Source organism: Centroberyx gerrardi, chromosome 9, assembly GCF_048128805.1.
Source record: "Centroberyx gerrardi isolate f3 chromosome 9, fCenGer3.hap1.cur.20231027, whole genome shotgun sequence".
NCBI classification, from domain to species: Eukaryota; Metazoa; Chordata; class Actinopteri; order Beryciformes; family Berycidae; genus Centroberyx; species Centroberyx gerrardi.
Window position 1 is genome coordinate 8,579,216 of NC_136005.1, and position 17,528 is coordinate 8,596,743.

The window sequence follows — 17,528 nt, forward strand, 5'->3', positions numbered from 1 at the left end:
CTAGCTGTTTTGTTAACAGTGTTAAAATGTTTTAAGGTGTTTTTTTCCTTCAATAAAAGGCCAATATCGACCTGACAAACCGATATATCGGTTTAACCCCAGTTATAGCTTAGGCTACCCTCCTTCTTGTTTACTACGACATCAATGGATATAAGGATTGGAGCTGGAGAGAGAGATATCTGCCTAGAGAGAGGGAGGGAGAGAGAATAGGGAAGAATAGAGAGGAAGAGAGAGAGAGAGCGAGTGAGTGTGTGTGTGTGTGTGTGTGTGTGTGTGTGTGTGTGTGTGTGTGTGTGTGTGAGCGAGCGAGAGAGAGAGAGAGAGAGAGAGAGAGAGAGAGAGAGAGAGAGAGAGAGAGAGAGAGAGAGAGATGGATGCAGTTAACAGGGGTAATCCTAGGCACTAGGACCCTGCAGGTGCAGCACCGTGTTATTGGTTATTTCAGTCTGAGCAGTGCGGTCCCATCAGCAGAGCAGAGCAGAGCAGAGCGCTCGGTCTTCGGCAGCGGCAGCAGCTTCCTCTGGTCCCTGGCTCCCCATCCTGCAACCCACACCACGGGGAGGGGGGGCAACCCAAACCTGAACCTGAACCCGAACCCGACCCATTTTCTGGACTTGAGAAACGACACGAATCCCCCCCTCTTCACTTTTTTTTTTAACGATTAAAAGACTTTGAATATGGCTTCGTCCGTGAGCGGCACAGAGGAGGTCCGGGTGTCGGCGTTGACGCCCCTGAAGTTGGTGGGTCTGGTGTGCGTGTTTCTCGCCCTGTGCCTGGATGTCGGGGCCCTGCTGAGCCCGGCCTGGGTCACGGCGAACGACCAGTACTACTTGTCCCTCTGGGTGTCCTGCTGGAAGCCCGTCAGCTCCGTGGACTGGTCCTGCAACAGCACGCTGGCGACCGGTGAGAGAGCCGCTCATGTCCCCACAAACTTATCACTCCAGGCCGGCCGATAGGCTTTTGAGCCACCATGTTGTTTTTGTAAGTTTTAAACGAGTCGGGTGTTGTAGTTTTAGGGCTGTTTCACCCTGGAGTTGAATATTTGGGGGTTTCACCGTGCAGACACCAGACAGACACCCACATTCATATTCAAATTATAAGGCTCAGGGATAACAAAGAGTCCCCGCAGACAGTGCGCTGCTGCACCAATCTGTTCGGTGGTGGAGATTTATAAAACTATCACCCAGGAGAGCGCTAAATGTTAATTACTTTATAATTAGCTCTAGTATTGCCTGCTTCAATTAAACGGCAGAACTTTTCTACATGAAATGGGATAGTGAACAATGGGCTACACATTATTGGTTTCCAAGTGGAAAATAATCGTCTGTAAAAGTTTATTCTTGAGTCAAAGTCTGAATAAGACACTTTTGGTTTATTCTAGCCCAGTTAACCTTTTTTTCCCCTAAACATTTGCCCGGTGCGCCACTGAATGATGTGGGAATTTCGCCTCGCCAGGAGCGGTCCAGCTGGGGTTTCATTTGGCCTTTTGTTGCTCACAAAATGAGCCTTTGTATGGGTTCCTTCACCGGCCAAGGAGCGAGGGCAACTCAGAGAAGTGAACTCCCCAGAGATCCAAAATGCCTGCAGATTAGTAACCAGGGAAACAAGTGGCGCACTCTACAAATGCTGTTTCCCCCAAAAAGGAAACTTCTTCATGGAGTCCCCACATGAAGCTTTCCTGGAAGCATTCCGTATTTCAGTAATTTAGTGATGAATAAGAAGGTGGGTAAACTCTGACCTCCAGTCGTTGATCATCATGAGGCAGACAACCACCAGTAGCCTATAAACACACATCAATTATATTTTCAGGACAGCGTTAATTCATGCTTTGGTGTTTGTTTTTTAAAGACCCTATCTTCATATTACATATGAAGAGTTTTGTTCCATAATGAGATATCCATCATTAAAAAAAAAAAAGACACCCACCCTCCAATTTTGACTGCTGGCATGGAAGCACATCATGGGTTAGTATTGAAGTTAGGAGTCATACTCAGACATGTGCTTATAAAATGTTTTTCAAATATTTCCTGATGAATTTCAGTTAGCCTTTTTTTTTTTTCAAAATGGATATAATGTTTTGGAATTAAACACTTCACATCAATCTGATAACCTACTGCTTCATATAATGTACTGTATACTATGAAATTACCTCATAAAGATTTATATCAGCCTTAAAAGGTGGCTAAACTCTATTCTGCAAATTAAAAAGGTGGGTAAAGTAAGTTTACGTGGGTTTACCCTCCACTATGCCTGATTACAGCTTCTATGTGTGTGTGAGTGTGTGAGTGTGTGTGTGTCCTCCTAGTTCTCTCTCTTTTTTTAATGCTGCCTCTGACTGACTGCCTCTGTGTGCCGGGGCAGTGAATAAGTGTTTTTGTTAGTCTGACAAAATGTTTTCTTTCTGTCTGAGAGATGAGTAACCGTGGGTCACGCTGGCCCTGGTCCTCCCCTGTCAGCGCAGACAAAGTGCAGTTTGGTGCCATATAAAGACATGCAGTCTCCGTGTCAGCACTCAGCAGCAGCGGCAGCAGCAGCAGCAGCAGCAGCATACCACAGTAAATACACACAGCGGACTGGCCATTTCCTCCGGCTTGTGCTTGGCTAGGCTTATTGATTTGAATCCTAGTAATCAGTTTCTCCCTCCCCAATATTTCCTCAGTGTCATGCTCTGGGCATTAAATAAATCCTGTTAGGTTGGAGGACCAGCTGGCAGCTCAGATGTTCTGGGCTTGTTCTGCATGGCGTCTATGTGTGTGTGTGTGTGTGTGTGTGTGTGTGTGTGTCCAGGAAACTACAACATTATTCAGTGTGAATTAGAAAACAGAAGTGAGATATCACCATATTACGCGCTCAAGAAGTGTTTGTATACACATGCAAATAGGCTCAAATACACACACACATGCACATACAAACGTGTTAACGCGCACAAACACATTCTCTCTCTCTCTCTCCCTCACACACACACACACACACACACACAGGCAGGGGGTCAGAGGTCAAGTATAAAAGATACAGCCTCGACACAGGAATGTGGAACGGTCATGCCAGAGCCGACTGCGCTGATGCCAGGTCAGTGCGAGGGGAGGGGACGAATTGTGGAGCGACCGTGTGAGCGACTCCTTCTCCGACTCCAGCGCGAAAAATATTAATAATGTAATGCTTTATTGATCCCATAGAGTAATTCTGGTTTTCGCTTGAGGGAGAGGTCAGGCTCAGCTGCGGAACAGCAGCCGTAGAGCTGGTGGGGATTCTGATGCTGAGCGACACGGAGGGGCTTGAACCCGGGACGTCCAGTTGAAGAACAGTTTCCTCCCCGCACTTCACCCTGCTGCCCTGATAGATAGAAAGAAAGAGAGTGTGTGTGTGTGTGTGTGTGTGTGTGAGAGAGAGAGAGAGAGAGAGAGAGAGAGAGAGAGAGAGAGAGAGAGAGAGAGAGAGAGAGAGAGAGAGAGAGAGATATACTCGAGGCCCTTCTGTGACACAGATCTTCCACCGTCGTCTCAGACAAAGAGAGAGAATTGGGGCCCCGGAGGATTTTTCGATTAACAGCTCGGCAGCCCCTGAAACGCACGCAGGGGGCCATAATTAATGCTCAGATTGGATCTCACATACTGTATCTCCTTTTCCATCTGTCGTCATGCGGGGCTCAGATTAATAGTTTGGCGCTTCCTGCCCTTCAAGCCTTCAAGCACTGCAACCCTGGCTGTATTTCTCGCGCAGCGCACGGGGGCCCCGTTCCAAATCTGGGAGATGAGATGACTTTCCGCGTCCTGCTGTTTCATGGACGCACTGATAAGGCTTTCGGTCGCCGGACAGCTGCAGACCGGCTGGGCTGAAGGCACCAGATCGACCCAGAGAAGATGACTCCAACGATGGGACTTGACAAATCCAGGTCGCTCTTGCCCTCCGCTGACAGGCAGCCAATGGGACTGCGGCAGAGGAAGTCAAGGGTCGTTCTCGATGGGGACCTCGTGTTGCGAAAGCCGGAGACTGGAGGGAACGGGAGCTCTGCTTTTTGTGGGCTCCTTCCAACATCCTGTGGTGACAGGGCCATTTTTAAACTCTAAATCCTGCACCATATTTGGTCAAAAGTAGTTGATGTTTGTTTATATTTGAGCTGCTTGGCCCCTGGAATAAAGTTTCCCTCCAACAAGAGTGGGAACTGTATTTTAAGCAGCTTATGTTCTGTCACTTTCTCCCCGCTGGTGAATGTTTTAATGATTTTCTGCCTCAATAGAGAGGAAGTATTCTTGGCAATATTTAATCTTTTTTCCTCGGCTCCATAATGGACAATACCATGTATACTTTATAAGAATAAACGAGGGAAAAAAAACAAACATTACAAAGCATATTCAAACTCAAGTCTTTCGCTGTGAACTTTTCCACCCACACAAATACTGAATTACTTAAACAGGGGCCAATCCCCTTTATGCTTTGATGTTATTTATGGTTTTCCACTCAGTGTGCTGTAAATTATTTCCTCCTGTGTAATCAAATGCTTCATCATAACATCCCCTGTCTGTTTACATACAGGGCTCCTGTTTCCGCAAGTACACAGTGAAGTTATGAGCCAGACTCTTAATCTCTCAACAATAACATATAGTTTATCTCTCAACAATCCTCAGTTAACATTCCATAGCTAATTAAGTCTTCAACAAATCAGATTATTTCTTAATAAATTGATTTCTTGAGTCTGTTTTACCCCACCTAAATCAAAACAATCTCTACTGATCCTACGGCCCTCAATACAACAAACAGCAATCTCAACTAGAATATATTTTTCTTTTCTGGCTTACACAGGCCTACAAGTTGGGTAGAAAACATTTTCTCTCCTGCCGCCTTCCTTTTTGTTCCCTATTTTGTTTCCGCTTTGGCATTCTAGCAACGATAGACAGCGAGATGGAGAGCGAGCAGAGAGTTATTTCCAGTCTGTGAGCTCTGGTTGAGTGTTTTTGGAGTACTTCTGAATGAAATGCTGAGAATGCTGCTGACTTGGCATCAGCCAAGAGGGAGGGATACCCATTATCTGAGTCACCCCACCGAATCACTTTGCTTTTCTGCTGCATTGGGATTCATTACCGAGCCTCTGAACTCTGTCTGTGTGTGTGTGTGTGTGTGTGTGTGTGTGTGTGTGTGTACCCAAGCGTGTGCGTTGTTTGTTTCTCATTAGCTCGGATCTGCTGTGCTCGGTTCGAGTGTTATTCACTGCATGGTTCACATTCTTCAACCATTCGCCATGGATCCCCAGTGGCTCACATCAAAACACTGCGAGTCACCGCCAACTTCTCAGAATATGCGCGAGGAATTGCCACAGCCTCTTATTATCATATGAACCACAAATAGCCTGTGTATGCGGCGCAGTAATTCACCACAAACTTTTTGTTAGTGGGCGGAATTGTTTTGCTTTGTGACTGTGTGACCAGGCATGTCGGTGAGAGTTAACATGGCTGTGTGACTGTGGCTCACCAGCGTGACCTGTGACCTATTCCACTGCCTCTGTATCTCTTTCCCTCTCAGCTCTATCTCTCTCCCTCTCTTACTCTATCTCCCTCTCCCTTCACTCCCCCTTTTTATCTCTCCTCATCTATCTCTCCCTCCGTCTCCACTTTCCTCCCTCCTGTCAACACGGCTCTCTAGAGTATCCTCGTTTTAGCTACCTATGCCACTCTCTATCTCGGTGTGATTTCATGCCTTCCCTCTCCCGTCTCCTCCCCTTCCCTCCCTGTCCCTGGGTGTGTTTGTTCGCAGACTGGCAGATCGCCACGCTGGCCCTGTTGCTGGGGGGGGCGGCCCTCATCCTGCTCTCCTTCCTGGTGGCGCTGATTTCCCTGTGCGTCGGCTCCAGGAGTCGCTGCTACAAGCCTGTGGCTGTCATGCTGTTCGCTGCAGGTAAACGAACACGTATACGTAAACACCAGCGGTTCTGTCACATGTCTACCATATATTGACATCAGTATCTTCTCTCTCTCTCCCTCCGTCCCGTGCAGTGGTGCTTCAGGCCTGCAGCTTGGTCCTGTTCCCCATCAAGTTCATTGAGACGGTCAGTCTGAGGGTGTACCATGAGTTTAACTGGGGGTACGGCCTGGCCTGGGGGTCCACCATCTTCTCCTTCGGAGGAGCCATCCTCTACTGCCTCAACCCCAAGAACTACGAAGACTACTACTAAAACCTGGGAGACAAGAGGAGAAACCCTGGACGCACTCTCTCACCAGTTTACTCAGTGATAGCAGCTTGTAGAGTCTGTTATTGCAGAAGTGAAAGCCTCAGCAGTCAAACACAATGCACAACCGCAGACTGGAGAACAAAAACAAACCCTTATTGTTAGTTTCAGGACACCACGATATTGCACCATCCACAGCGGCAGTCCTACTTAAACTGGAAAAGAACTCTTCCATTTGATACTGTGAGCTTATGTTCTCAAAGACTACCCTTGCTCACTGGACCGAAGCCCCCTACGCTCTTAGTGGCACAGGACTGTTGGCAGCGAATCAGGCTGTGTAATGGAATTCCACAACCAATGAGTTTAATTTGTGAGGGAATGCCACCAATCAGAAAAGCCTGCGTCCCCTTTAACTGGAACTCCAGTAGGTCTTATTTCTTGGCACAAAATCTGGAGAGAACAGATGGATTTACTGACCCCATACTGGGAGGAATTGGTGGACTAATTAACCAATCATAGCAGAGAAGGCAAAGAATGACGTGTACTCAGACCAACCAAGGAGTGAAGGCATCCAGGGAGGAAGAGATCCTATTGAAGTGATATCCTGAGGATGACAAAGTGACTCACCCTAAAGGAAGACAGGGCGCACCTAAGGAAATGCGACATGTTGCATCTCCCCAGAGATTATACAGTATCTGGAATTTGGCTTTGCCTTCTTCCTCCAGTAGTCTATTGTGTATATTGGACTGGTGAAAGCATGTGTTATAAAGAAGCTTCGGTGGACTGGCTTTACTTTCTCATATCCTACTTATTTAAATCTATAAACAGGGTTGGAGATACCGATAATAAGCAGAAGCCACTTAAGACAATAAAAACATTCCCCAGGCATCTACCAAACGATGATTTATTATCATAGTGAGAGCGCATGGCCAAGTTCTGAGGAACATTTTACTGTTTAAGGAGTAGCATAGAGTCTGCCACACACATATAAACTTGATATTCAGTGGTAAAACCATCATCTAAGACCTTTGGCCACTAACTTAAACCTGCAGTGTAACCCAGTTATACCTGCTTTTTGATATAACTGTTGTATGATATGTAAGTATATGCAGTAAGCACAGTACTTTTAAGTATTATTCATTCCAAATAGACAAGTGGGAAGGAAGAGGGCAAATGACCATGTCTGCAGAGTGTGTGTGTGCACGTCTTACATGATCATACCACCCGGCATGTGCTCACACACCTCCCCATGTGATGCCCCTTATCTTACCGCTCTGTGGGACATGGGAATGCTCTGTATAGGCCTCTCAGTACAGTAGGCGCCATTCAGCATACAAAGCTTGTCAGATAGGAAGAGGCTATAAAATGGAATATTACTGTAGTTTCTACAAAAGTCAAAGTAGACTTAGTCTTTACATCAAAGTCAAGGACCTTGATAGGCTAGGAAATGCCTGAGTGCTACGTGCTCTGTATGTGTGTGTGAGTAGTGTGGTGTAGAGTGTGTGAATGATGGTGTGTTCGTGACATGGGGGAACTGGAAAGTTTCACGCCTGAAGGGAGGACAGTGTTGTCATGAGAAGCTGGACTCGGGCAGAAAACACGTGCACTGTACCGGTTTTCAAAGCCCTGGTGATTACACAGTCCTCATTCTAGCTGGGAGGTCAGAAACTTCCCCGGTTCCAACTTGCAACATTGGTGAGAATGAGTGAGTGTGTGCATGTCACTACTATTTGCTGCTGTGTGTGTCTGATCTTGGATTGATTACTAACATAATAAACATGTAATGGAGAAAAAAGAAAAGTGTGTTTGGTTCATTTGGGACAAGGAGCATGCACCAATGATGACATATCATATGAAATATGAAGAGATGCAAGTTGTGCATGGTCAAGTCACATAGAATCAGCTCCTTTATTAAGTACAGCAACTTGAGGCATCTGCACAGGAAATCAACATCTTTTGAACACGGAATACAGTGTGGCATAATATGCATAAAAGTACCAGGAATATATTCATATGCGAGTCTCTTTAGTGTTCTTCATTCAATGAAAGGAGCTCTTATACAGAGCCAGATACAGTGTACAGTCTACATATCGCATTAGTCAGACCCTATATACCTTCGCATTCATCGTCCCACTGTCAGAGAGGGAGTTACAGTTCCTGGTTAAAAGTGGAAGTGCCTCCATTTTGAGTTCAGGAATGGGCGCAGTTGTGTAAACAGGGCAGTCTCTCATTCTGCATGGAATGTTCGCTCGGTAAACCGAAGCTCCTCTTCTTCTCAAGTCTTATTCACTCCGACTGTTCTGAAGCCCCGCCCACCTGCTGTCCCAGTCGCGGCTTGTCACTCCCTTTTTTTTTTATGCATTGCCATGGGAACAGTCTCCAACTGTCCTGGAAAAGCATCGTCATCCGCCAATGGAAACAAGGGTCAAAGTGCACGGAAGTATTAGAGGGGAACAGGAGAAGTGGGCAGAGGGGGATAGTGGCTCTTCCTCAGCAGGTAGGAGGGGCTTATACATAGATTGACAAGGGGAGAGGGCATCTAGACATAGGCAAGACGTTCTGCTTGGAGCTGCAGTGTTGGAAGGGGTGGGGCTTATACTATCCGAGGGTTGGCAGGGGACTGGGCAGGGGTGGGCAATACAACGCAGTGCTAGGCTCAGGTGTAGCGCGGCATCTCGCACTGTTCACAGCGGTTGAGTGCAGGGTGGTTGAGGAAGGTGCAGCTTTCACAGTTCCACTGGGCGCCCTCGAAGTCCTCGTCCCTCTGGGGCCCCGCCACCGGCTTGGAGCCCTGCTCCCCTTCTGGCAGGAGCAGAGAAAAGAAGAAAGCGAAAAGAGGCTGTTTATCCACATCATAAAGTGCATACGACAGCAACAATCTGAATGTCATTAACTCAATGGTGGAATAAACCATGGTTGTCACTCAAGAGACAAGCGTGAGGCATGTATTCAAGCATCAAGCATTCAAGCATGAATGTCGATGGACGTGGGCATCCGCTAAATAGCTAGGTTTCTCATCTAGTTTCCATGCCGACAGATTTGTAGAGGCCAACACACACGCCAAGGACAGTCAAGTCTTTAGTCTTGGTTTTCACAAGATAATGGCCAAAAACCTGAATGTGGGGGATGTCAAACAGGCTTTAACAGAGAATGATGAAGAGGAATGAGGAACTAAATGGTAGAACGCAAAACAATAACCCAGTGTTTCTCATGTGGTTTTGAATTGGAACCCAGATCTTCACCTTGGCTATTAAGTTATGACCCAACAGACTTTTCAACACAATGTTCCCCTATTGAAAGTTTTTTTTTTGTCCACATCCCTGTGAAAAATGTCCCATGACCCACTTTTGTGTCCCAACCCACGAGTCGAAAAAATAACTTCATTGGAGAGTTCTCACCTTTCTTCCCGGGCTTGGGCGGCACCACTGGCCCGGGCTGAATGTTGTCATAAAAGTTGTTCATGGCTTTCGGGTCAAACTTCCCTGCAGAAGGAAGCAGAAATCAGATATGCAGTGTGAAGAAGCCTCATCCATCAACTTGTGCCCAACTTCGTCTACATCTGGGCTCGACTCTTGCAAGATGCTTTCGAATAAATCAGAAGCACGCTTCAAAAGGTCTATGTGTAGGAATACGCATTTGTGTGTGTGTGTGTGTGTGTATACCTCTTGACTGCAGTAGATCTGTCTCCTTCAGGGTGCAGTCGATATCAATCTGAAGCTGTCTGTTCAGATTCCGCAATCGGGTCATCTCTTCAGGCTGCAGCCGGTGCAAACACACAACCCATTTAGATTAGACAAAAATAGACAACCAAATTACCCTCGTCCTTTCAAACTCCCCTTTACTAGTTAGAACATCCCTTGTATGATGCAGTAGTGCAATTTGTGCAATTTCAGTTTAGTATGTGTTAGGGATGCACTGATCAGGTTTTTTGGGGCCGATTACAATTGACCAATTTTGTAACGGTATGATCTGATCACCAATCCAAACGCTGATTGAAACAACAATGGCACATCAAGTAAAAGTGCACAAGTATAAACCTTAAAATTTAAATAAAGCGTCTCTGTCTATCCTTGTTTAAAAGATTGTTCTGGCCTAACCATGTGTAAATAAATCATAGTTTTTATCCAAACATATTTATTACATGTTAGTGTGTGCTTGATGTGTTTTCATTGCAGCAGAAAAGGCTATGCCTTCTGTCCAATGCATTGCTGTCAATGTTGAAAATAACTTAGAAATACAATAATCAAACACTCCAAATGTGTTCAGAAAGGAGCAAAATGAAATGTCTCTCTGAAATTAAACAGCAAGGCCATTTAAAGAAAAGATGGGCCCATTCTCCATAAAAAAAATAAAAAGTCCATATTCAATTCCAGTCAAATGTCAATGAGAATAACGAATGTAGGCCCACTATGTGATCGTGCAGCTGAAATTATGTTTTTATGTGAACATTTATTGGTGGCCAATTGATCTGTGCATCCCTAGTGGTTAATTCTGGTGTGTGTGTGTGTACATCTTTCTCGCCACAGTCTTATGCACTTTCTTGTGCAACAGTTCGGCCATGTACAGTACGTAAGGGTGACCAGTGACTATCCCCGTGTCTGCATGCGTGAAAAAGAGAGCGAGGACATGTATGCTCTCCCAAGTGTGTGTTCGATCCTTACTCTGGGAATCAGACTGGTGGAGTTGACTCGTCGGAAGCGTCTCTGAAGAGCGTCATATTCCATGTTGTTGACGTCGGCCTTCAGCTGCTCTAGTTTCTGCTTCTCCAGCAGCAGTTCCTTCAGTAGACGCTCCATCCTGGCCCGCTGGTGGAGCAGGAGAGCTGCAGGAAAGCACACCCAACACACACACACAGGACTTGAAACACACACCCTGAAGCGGTAGTGTTGGAGTTGGAGGGATCCTGAGAATAGACATTCACTTCTAGCTCGTACTCTGCATGACACACTCAGAGTAGTGTTGTTGTCCCAATGACAAAAATTCTGTCTTTGTTACAGAAACCAGTCCTAGCATCAAGGTTGAGATTGTAAAGTGACACTGGTAAATAAATGATGATGATCAAATAAACAATTTCATGGAAGATTTCCATCACGCTAAGCACTAACAGCAGCATACATAAAATAAACACAAAAAAGGCTATAGAGAAGCCATGGGTAGTGCAGTGTCCTGTCCTGGATTTGGGGTTTGGTTGGTAGGGCTGCTCTCTGCCGTCTCCCTGACTCCCTCAATGTTTCATAATTTAATTGCATTTTGCAGTTTGAAGATGATCATACCTAGGGCTGCAACTAACGATTACTTTCATTGTCGATTAATCTGTCGATTATTTTCTCGATTAATCGATTAGTTGTTTGGTCTATAAAATGTCAGAAAATGGTGAAAAATGTCGATCAGTGTTTCCCAAAGCCCAAGATGACGTCCTCAAATGTCTTGTTTTGTCCACAACCCAAAGATATTCAGTTTACTGTCATAGAGGAGTAAAGAAACCAGAAAATATTCACATTTAAGAAGCTGGAATCAGAGAATTTTGACTTATTTTTCTTAAAAAATTACTCAAACCGATTAATCGATTATCAAAATAGTTGGCGATTAATTTAATAGTTGACAACTAATCGATTAATCAATTAATCGTTGCAGCTCTAATCATACCTGGGTATCGCTATTTTCTGCCGCTTCCCTAAAACTGTCTCAGCTTCCTCCTGCTACAGGAAACATGACATAACAAAAAAAGTCTCTCTCAAAATATCATACATTAATATTTATTATACAATGCTTGATGAATACTTGATTGTGATTGGCTGGAGGGGTGTTGATTAATTTCAGATAAGCGTATGGCTAAGATTAGTCCTTATCACTGTTCTAAATTAATGCTACACATCGAGACTTGCTTATGAATGATATTGCTGTTGAGATGGCCATCACTTTTAAATGATGGCAACAACAATAGCTTTTGTCTTAAAGAAAGCCAGGAATACAATTCTTATAGCTTTGTGAACTTTCTACATGATCTAATCACCTCAACTCTGCTGGCCTGTCTCCCCTCATCTGAGGCTGATCCTCCTGCCTCCAATTGGGTCTGTTAGAATAAAGCAGCGCATGCATTCATTCAAGTTATGGGACTGATGACTGTCTATAAGAGACTTTTTAAATTACTATATTCAGATAAACTCAAAGATAACATAAGATACACCACTGTAACATATTTAGCTAACGTTACAGTGAATCAAACAATAGATAGCTGCAGAGCATAATTTATATACAAATATACTTCTATAAGGATGCAGCCCACATTTAGGCCTATAGGTTCATGATATTTATGGAAATTGAACATAGAGATTTCTCAAATGAAGGTAGGCTACTTTGTTACTCCTGTATACCAATATACAGGCAACACTAATCCAGAGCTACAGGAGATGGACAAAACAACAGAAATACCACATGAAAAATGACTTCAGCTTGGAAGTAACTGAACCACAATTACAAAAGGCAGCTACACAGTTGAAGGCCAATTTGCAGTGTGTGTCAGCTTTAGAAGTCTGACGATCACCAGTTTTTTTTTTACAGAACAGAGATCCAAAGAGGCCAAATAGTCTCCGTCTGAACTGCGGATGTATTGGTCACAAAAACTGCAAAATTGTGCAAAAAAATGTGGCATGGGGAACAGTCTCAAAAATCATGATAAAATATGGTGACTGGATAGTTGTTAAATACCACAAAACTATGGCCTCAAAATTTACCACATAACTGAATCTACACTGGTCTGGCAGTCTCAACAAAAACATTGTGAGCTTGACAAAGCTGGCATTTATGGCAGAGCTACCATTCAGAAACCCATAGTATCCAAGCACACAAAAATACACATAACCTGGTGTAAGGAGCACAAAACCTGGACCAACAATGGCAAGTAATATGGTCGAGAAATATGAGTAGTTTTTCACCCTTTTTGCTATATCCAGAGGGGTTTATGTTTGGAGAAATCCAAAGGATGCCCTCATAATGTCTGCAGCCAACTGCTACAGATGGTATGGGCCATTCCATTCCAACGGCCAGGGAATATGAGGCCATTTTTACAGGACCAGGTGCACCATATGGTGGATCGACACAAGCGTTCGAAAGAGTGGGCACATTTCTCAAAATTAATTGAGAATACGGCGGAATGCAATATTTGTGGCATGGTCCTGTCAACAAGGGGGTAGGGGGGGGGCAGAGATGGGCAAGAATAAGCACTTATCAGCGCAGCATCACGTAAAAGTTAATGAGTGCCCCCCCCCAACAAATTATGTAAAAAGGTTCAATAAGGGATTCAAAAGGATTCGGATTCAATAAGGAGATTTGATACTGGATTCAGATTTGATGAAATGCTTCCAAACCCCAACCCTACTCATGATGTTCCCAATTCCAAGATGATAATACCCCAATATACACTGCTAAACAAATTTAAAAGGGTTTCATGAACACCAGTCAGTTGTTCTCAGGCCAAAAGGGAGGCTATTCCTTATTGTAGACAGCAGAGATCCAAACACAAATGCCGAGTCAAACACTACTAACAGAGCGACACACACACACACACACACACACACACACACACACACACACACACACACGCAGAGTAATTAAAGAAAAAAAAAGCTCCCCTACCTTGTGTGTAGGCGTAGTCATCAGAGCCTGAGCTGGAACGTCGTGGCATGCGCTGAAATTGGCTGGCAATGTTCCCTGGCAGGGCAGAGATGGGCAGGATGGGGGCAGGGGCAGCGTTGTGCTCCCCTTGATCTACTATGTTGAGGAGAGACTCTGCTTCGGCCACAGGCGGCGAGCTGGGCGGCCTCTGGGCCTGGCCTCCCGGGGACACTTTGATTTTGAAGGTGTAGGCCGACTGGCCTGGCTGGGGAGAGGAGGCCGGCCGAGGCCTCGCGGGGCCCTGGTGTTGCAGGTACATCCCAGGGTGGAAGGAAGCTGGGCCGGGAGGTCCGCTCATACTGATGCCCCTGGAGGGTGAGCTGGGCGAGGGGCTGGTGGCCATGTAGAGAGCCCCCTGGGGGTGGGGGGTGTGCACAGGGGAGTTGCTGCGGGGCCGTGGGCCCTCCAGCGTAATCTCAATCTGGTTCTTGAGGGAGCTCTTGGAGTGATAGGGCCTGTAAACGGGTGGCTGCTGCTGGGGTTGTTGCTGGTGGTGGTAGGGCATGCTGGGAAGAGTTGGGGAGCTAATGGGGAGGAAGACATATTGCTGGTGCTGGGGTTGCGGCTGGGGTTGGGGTTGTGGTTGGTGCTGTGGCTGGGGCTGGGGTTGGGGCTGGGGCTGGGGCTGGACCTGATGCTGGGGGGAGCTATAAGGTGAGCCATATGTGGGAGTGCTGTAGGGTGACTGCTGATGCTGATACACTGGCGCCCCAGAGGAGGACCACGGGGCTGGCTGCGGGCTCTGGGAGGGTGAGGGTCGAATATAGAGGGTGGTGTTGCCACTGTTGGCATAGTGCCCAGGGGGGATCTGCAGAGCCTGTGGGGCATTGGGTATATTCTGGGACAGGGTCACTGTTATTGGGTTCATAGTGTAACGTGGGATGGGGGAGTAGGTGGGAGACATGCCCTGCATGGTGGGTGGAGGGGTGGGCGTGCTGGCAGAGCGGCTCTGATCGTTCATGAAGAAAGGGTTGTAGCCAGGTGAGGGGGCCATGGTGGCAGGGGCTGAGAGCGGCTCAGGGTAGTTGGGCCGCTGGGGTTCGATGTGACTGTCACTGGAGCTGTGCACTAGAGAGCGCCCAACTCCTGCTGCTCCTCCATTTGCCTTGCCTGCCTCTGGGGCCGGGTAGCCCAGGCTAATGTGTAGCATGTGGTTTCGGCTCAGACGCACCTCCTCTGGACTGTGGTGGAACTCCCCATAGAGGTATCTATTACTCTCCTGAGCCAGCAGGTGGCAGCACAGATCCAGGTTATTGTTGTTCTGAGACACAGCAACACAGAGCACAGTCTTAGTCATGCAGTTTAGAACAGTGGGAGTGTTAACGTGCTCATGTGGCTGTCCTACTGTCCAGCCTACATCACAAGGGACAATACTAGCCTTGGGCTGTCACAGCCTGATGAATAACAAAAACATAACATCCTGACCTAAAACAAAACAACTTTCTACTCAAATGAATGCCTCAGTGACTCCAACAGCTTTTCTGAGCATGAGTGTGTGTGTGTGAGTGCGAATGTGTGTGTGTGTACCTGCAGAAGGCACTGGGACACTACCCCCTCTGGGATCTCTGGGAAGCGCTGCTTGAGGTCCTGCAGGATGTGGTAGTCTAGCTGAGAGCCTCCCTGCGCCATCCTGAGCCAACACAGAGAGTCAACGAGCCCACAGCTGCAAATGCTGAAATAACTGACCTCCTCTCATCCCCTAAAGACACAATGACAGACAAAACTGAAACCTAAGTTCATAGAACGACTGCATCAATCTTATTGTTCGTCTACCCATCTAGAGTAAGTTAAATGTCTGTCAAACACCCTGTCAGCTGTAATTGCTGAGGACATAGCAATTAACTAGCTTTAGGGAAACATATCAATCTGGTTTCAAAAAGAAGATCAAAATATCCAACAAGACAGGTGAAACAACTGAATTGTAACACACATAAACACACTCTGCTCTGCACCACACGTCAACACTGCCGGTGCTACTAGTAACAATTCACAGACGACTGCTACCTGGCAGTGTGGCTGTCATTCTATTGTTGTTTGTTTAGCCATATTGTTGCACCAAGCAACGACGACATGCCATCGCTAGCAGGCTAGTTAGCAGCATCAGATAGCCTCCTATATCACTCAAATAAACTACCACACCGGTGTGCTGTATGGCTACCAGAGGGTATAACATTGCTGAGGCACTGTCCGGTGTTGCTTGTAATTCAATGCTACAACCCAGTAAACAAGTTAGCTAGCTGGTTAAATACGGTTACCTTAATTCGTCATTTGATTACCTGCTAACTTTGCTAATGCTAACATTAGCTAGCTCCTGCTGGCTGGTCAGCTGTCACAGCTTAGGAGTTGATGGATTAGCTAGCTAACTAAGCTAAAGTTAGCTAGCGTTAGCCACTACGGCTAGCTGCAACTTACCATATGTTTAGTTTCTCACTCATGTCTTCGACCATAGCAAAGTCCAGAGGACATCTCAGATTATTTCTAAAGTGATATGCTGGGGGTTTCTAAAAAATGTTTGCTAAATAATAACTGTAGTCTCGCATTCCAGTATCAGGCCCCTGTCGCTGAACTGCATAAGCACAGGCTCTCTATCGCGATAATGTCAGATTTCTCAGGACCAGGAAGTTCCAAATCGACGCTGTCAATACTGCGCATGTCTGCATGGCGCCCCTCAAACAATCTCTGCTGATGACAATGTGACAGTATTTAACCTAGTTTAATACATCCATGTATTTAACTTTAAGCACTTTCTCTGTTTTCCAACGAATTAGAAATTTCAAGTCAGTCAAATACTGAGTCATCCAACAAACGAGAACTCTTTAATCTATTCAGCCATACACCAGTGAACTAATATCAGTATTATCAGATTGGAAATTAACCCTTTCCATATGAATGCCACGAAACAACACACTGAATGTACTGCAAAAGAAGTAAATGACAAGCACTCTACGATTTCATACTACACAATCAACACTGAAATAGGGTGCTACATTAAAAAGCAATACTGAAATGAGAAAAGAGAAAGCATTCCTGAATAAAGTGTGAAGGGAATCAAAAGTGAGTAGGCAAAAACGATACTATATGCAAGAATTTTACATGTGAGCCTACTGAATTAGTGGGGATATGGAATAATTAATGTACGATTATAAGCCTTTCAGCTACAGTGTAGTCAAGTCCAGGCACCAGACATCCAAGCTATAGAAAACTCTAATAGAAAGAAATTAAATTATGACTTCCCAACACTATATCTGTTGTTGATAATGATAATACCCCACAATGCTGTAACTACTGAAATGAATTTACTTTCAAATCATAAACATAAAAAATATGTAGAAGGAAAGGAAAAGAATGGCTTTGTTTTACCAACATATTGATGAAATGGAAGACGGGGCTGTGATGCTCATCCACTATTTATTTCTCTTCTTATCAAGTTCATTTTTCAGTTGCTCAGTCTACTTTAGTCTATGGTTAGCCTTTGAGCAAAACAATAAAAGACTAATGTATAGAATATCTAAAATATATCAATGATTTTTTTAGCCCACTTTTTGTTGTCAGCAATGGGATAAATAGACAATCTGATATACTGTACTAGCCAAGCTAAGGTTTGTGTCAGAGGCTTTTTTCTAGCTGTTTTCACTAGGGGGCAGTGGGACGTCCAGTAATTCTGCAGTAGCACTTAAACTGCAGAGACAATAGC

At 45.4% G+C, this 17,528-nt stretch overlaps 2 protein-coding genes across 2 annotated transcripts; one reads left to right on the plus strand and one right to left on the minus strand.

Moving 5' to 3' along the window:
• The first annotated feature begins 488 nt into the window (after window positions 1-488).
• tmem47 (transmembrane protein 47) lies at window positions 489-6,948 on the plus strand. Its single transcript, XM_071908556.2, has 3 exons — window positions 489-903; window positions 5,749-5,889; window positions 5,988-6,948. Exons 1-3 carry the CDS (start codon window positions 678-680, stop codon window positions 6,164-6,166), a joined length of 546 nt encoding a protein of 181 aa, XP_071764657.2. The 5' UTR covers window positions 489-677; the 3' UTR covers window positions 6,167-6,948.
• A 1,107-nt stretch (window positions 6,949-8,055) lies between these two features.
• On the minus strand, window positions 8,056-16,410 carry tab3 (TGF-beta activated kinase 1 (MAP3K7) binding protein 3). The gene is made up of 7 exons (XM_071908554.2): window positions 16,247-16,410; window positions 15,362-15,533; window positions 13,796-15,095; window positions 10,822-10,982; window positions 9,823-9,916; window positions 9,559-9,642; window positions 8,056-8,962 (listed from the first exon to the last, which is right to left on the minus strand). The coding sequence occupies exons 2-7, from the start codon at window positions 15,461-15,463 to the stop codon at window positions 8,817-8,819; spliced, it is 1,887 nt and encodes a 628-aa protein (XP_071764655.1). The 5' UTR covers window positions 15,464-15,533; window positions 16,247-16,410; the 3' UTR covers window positions 8,056-8,816.
• Window positions 16,411-17,528: the final 1,118 nt, after the last annotated feature.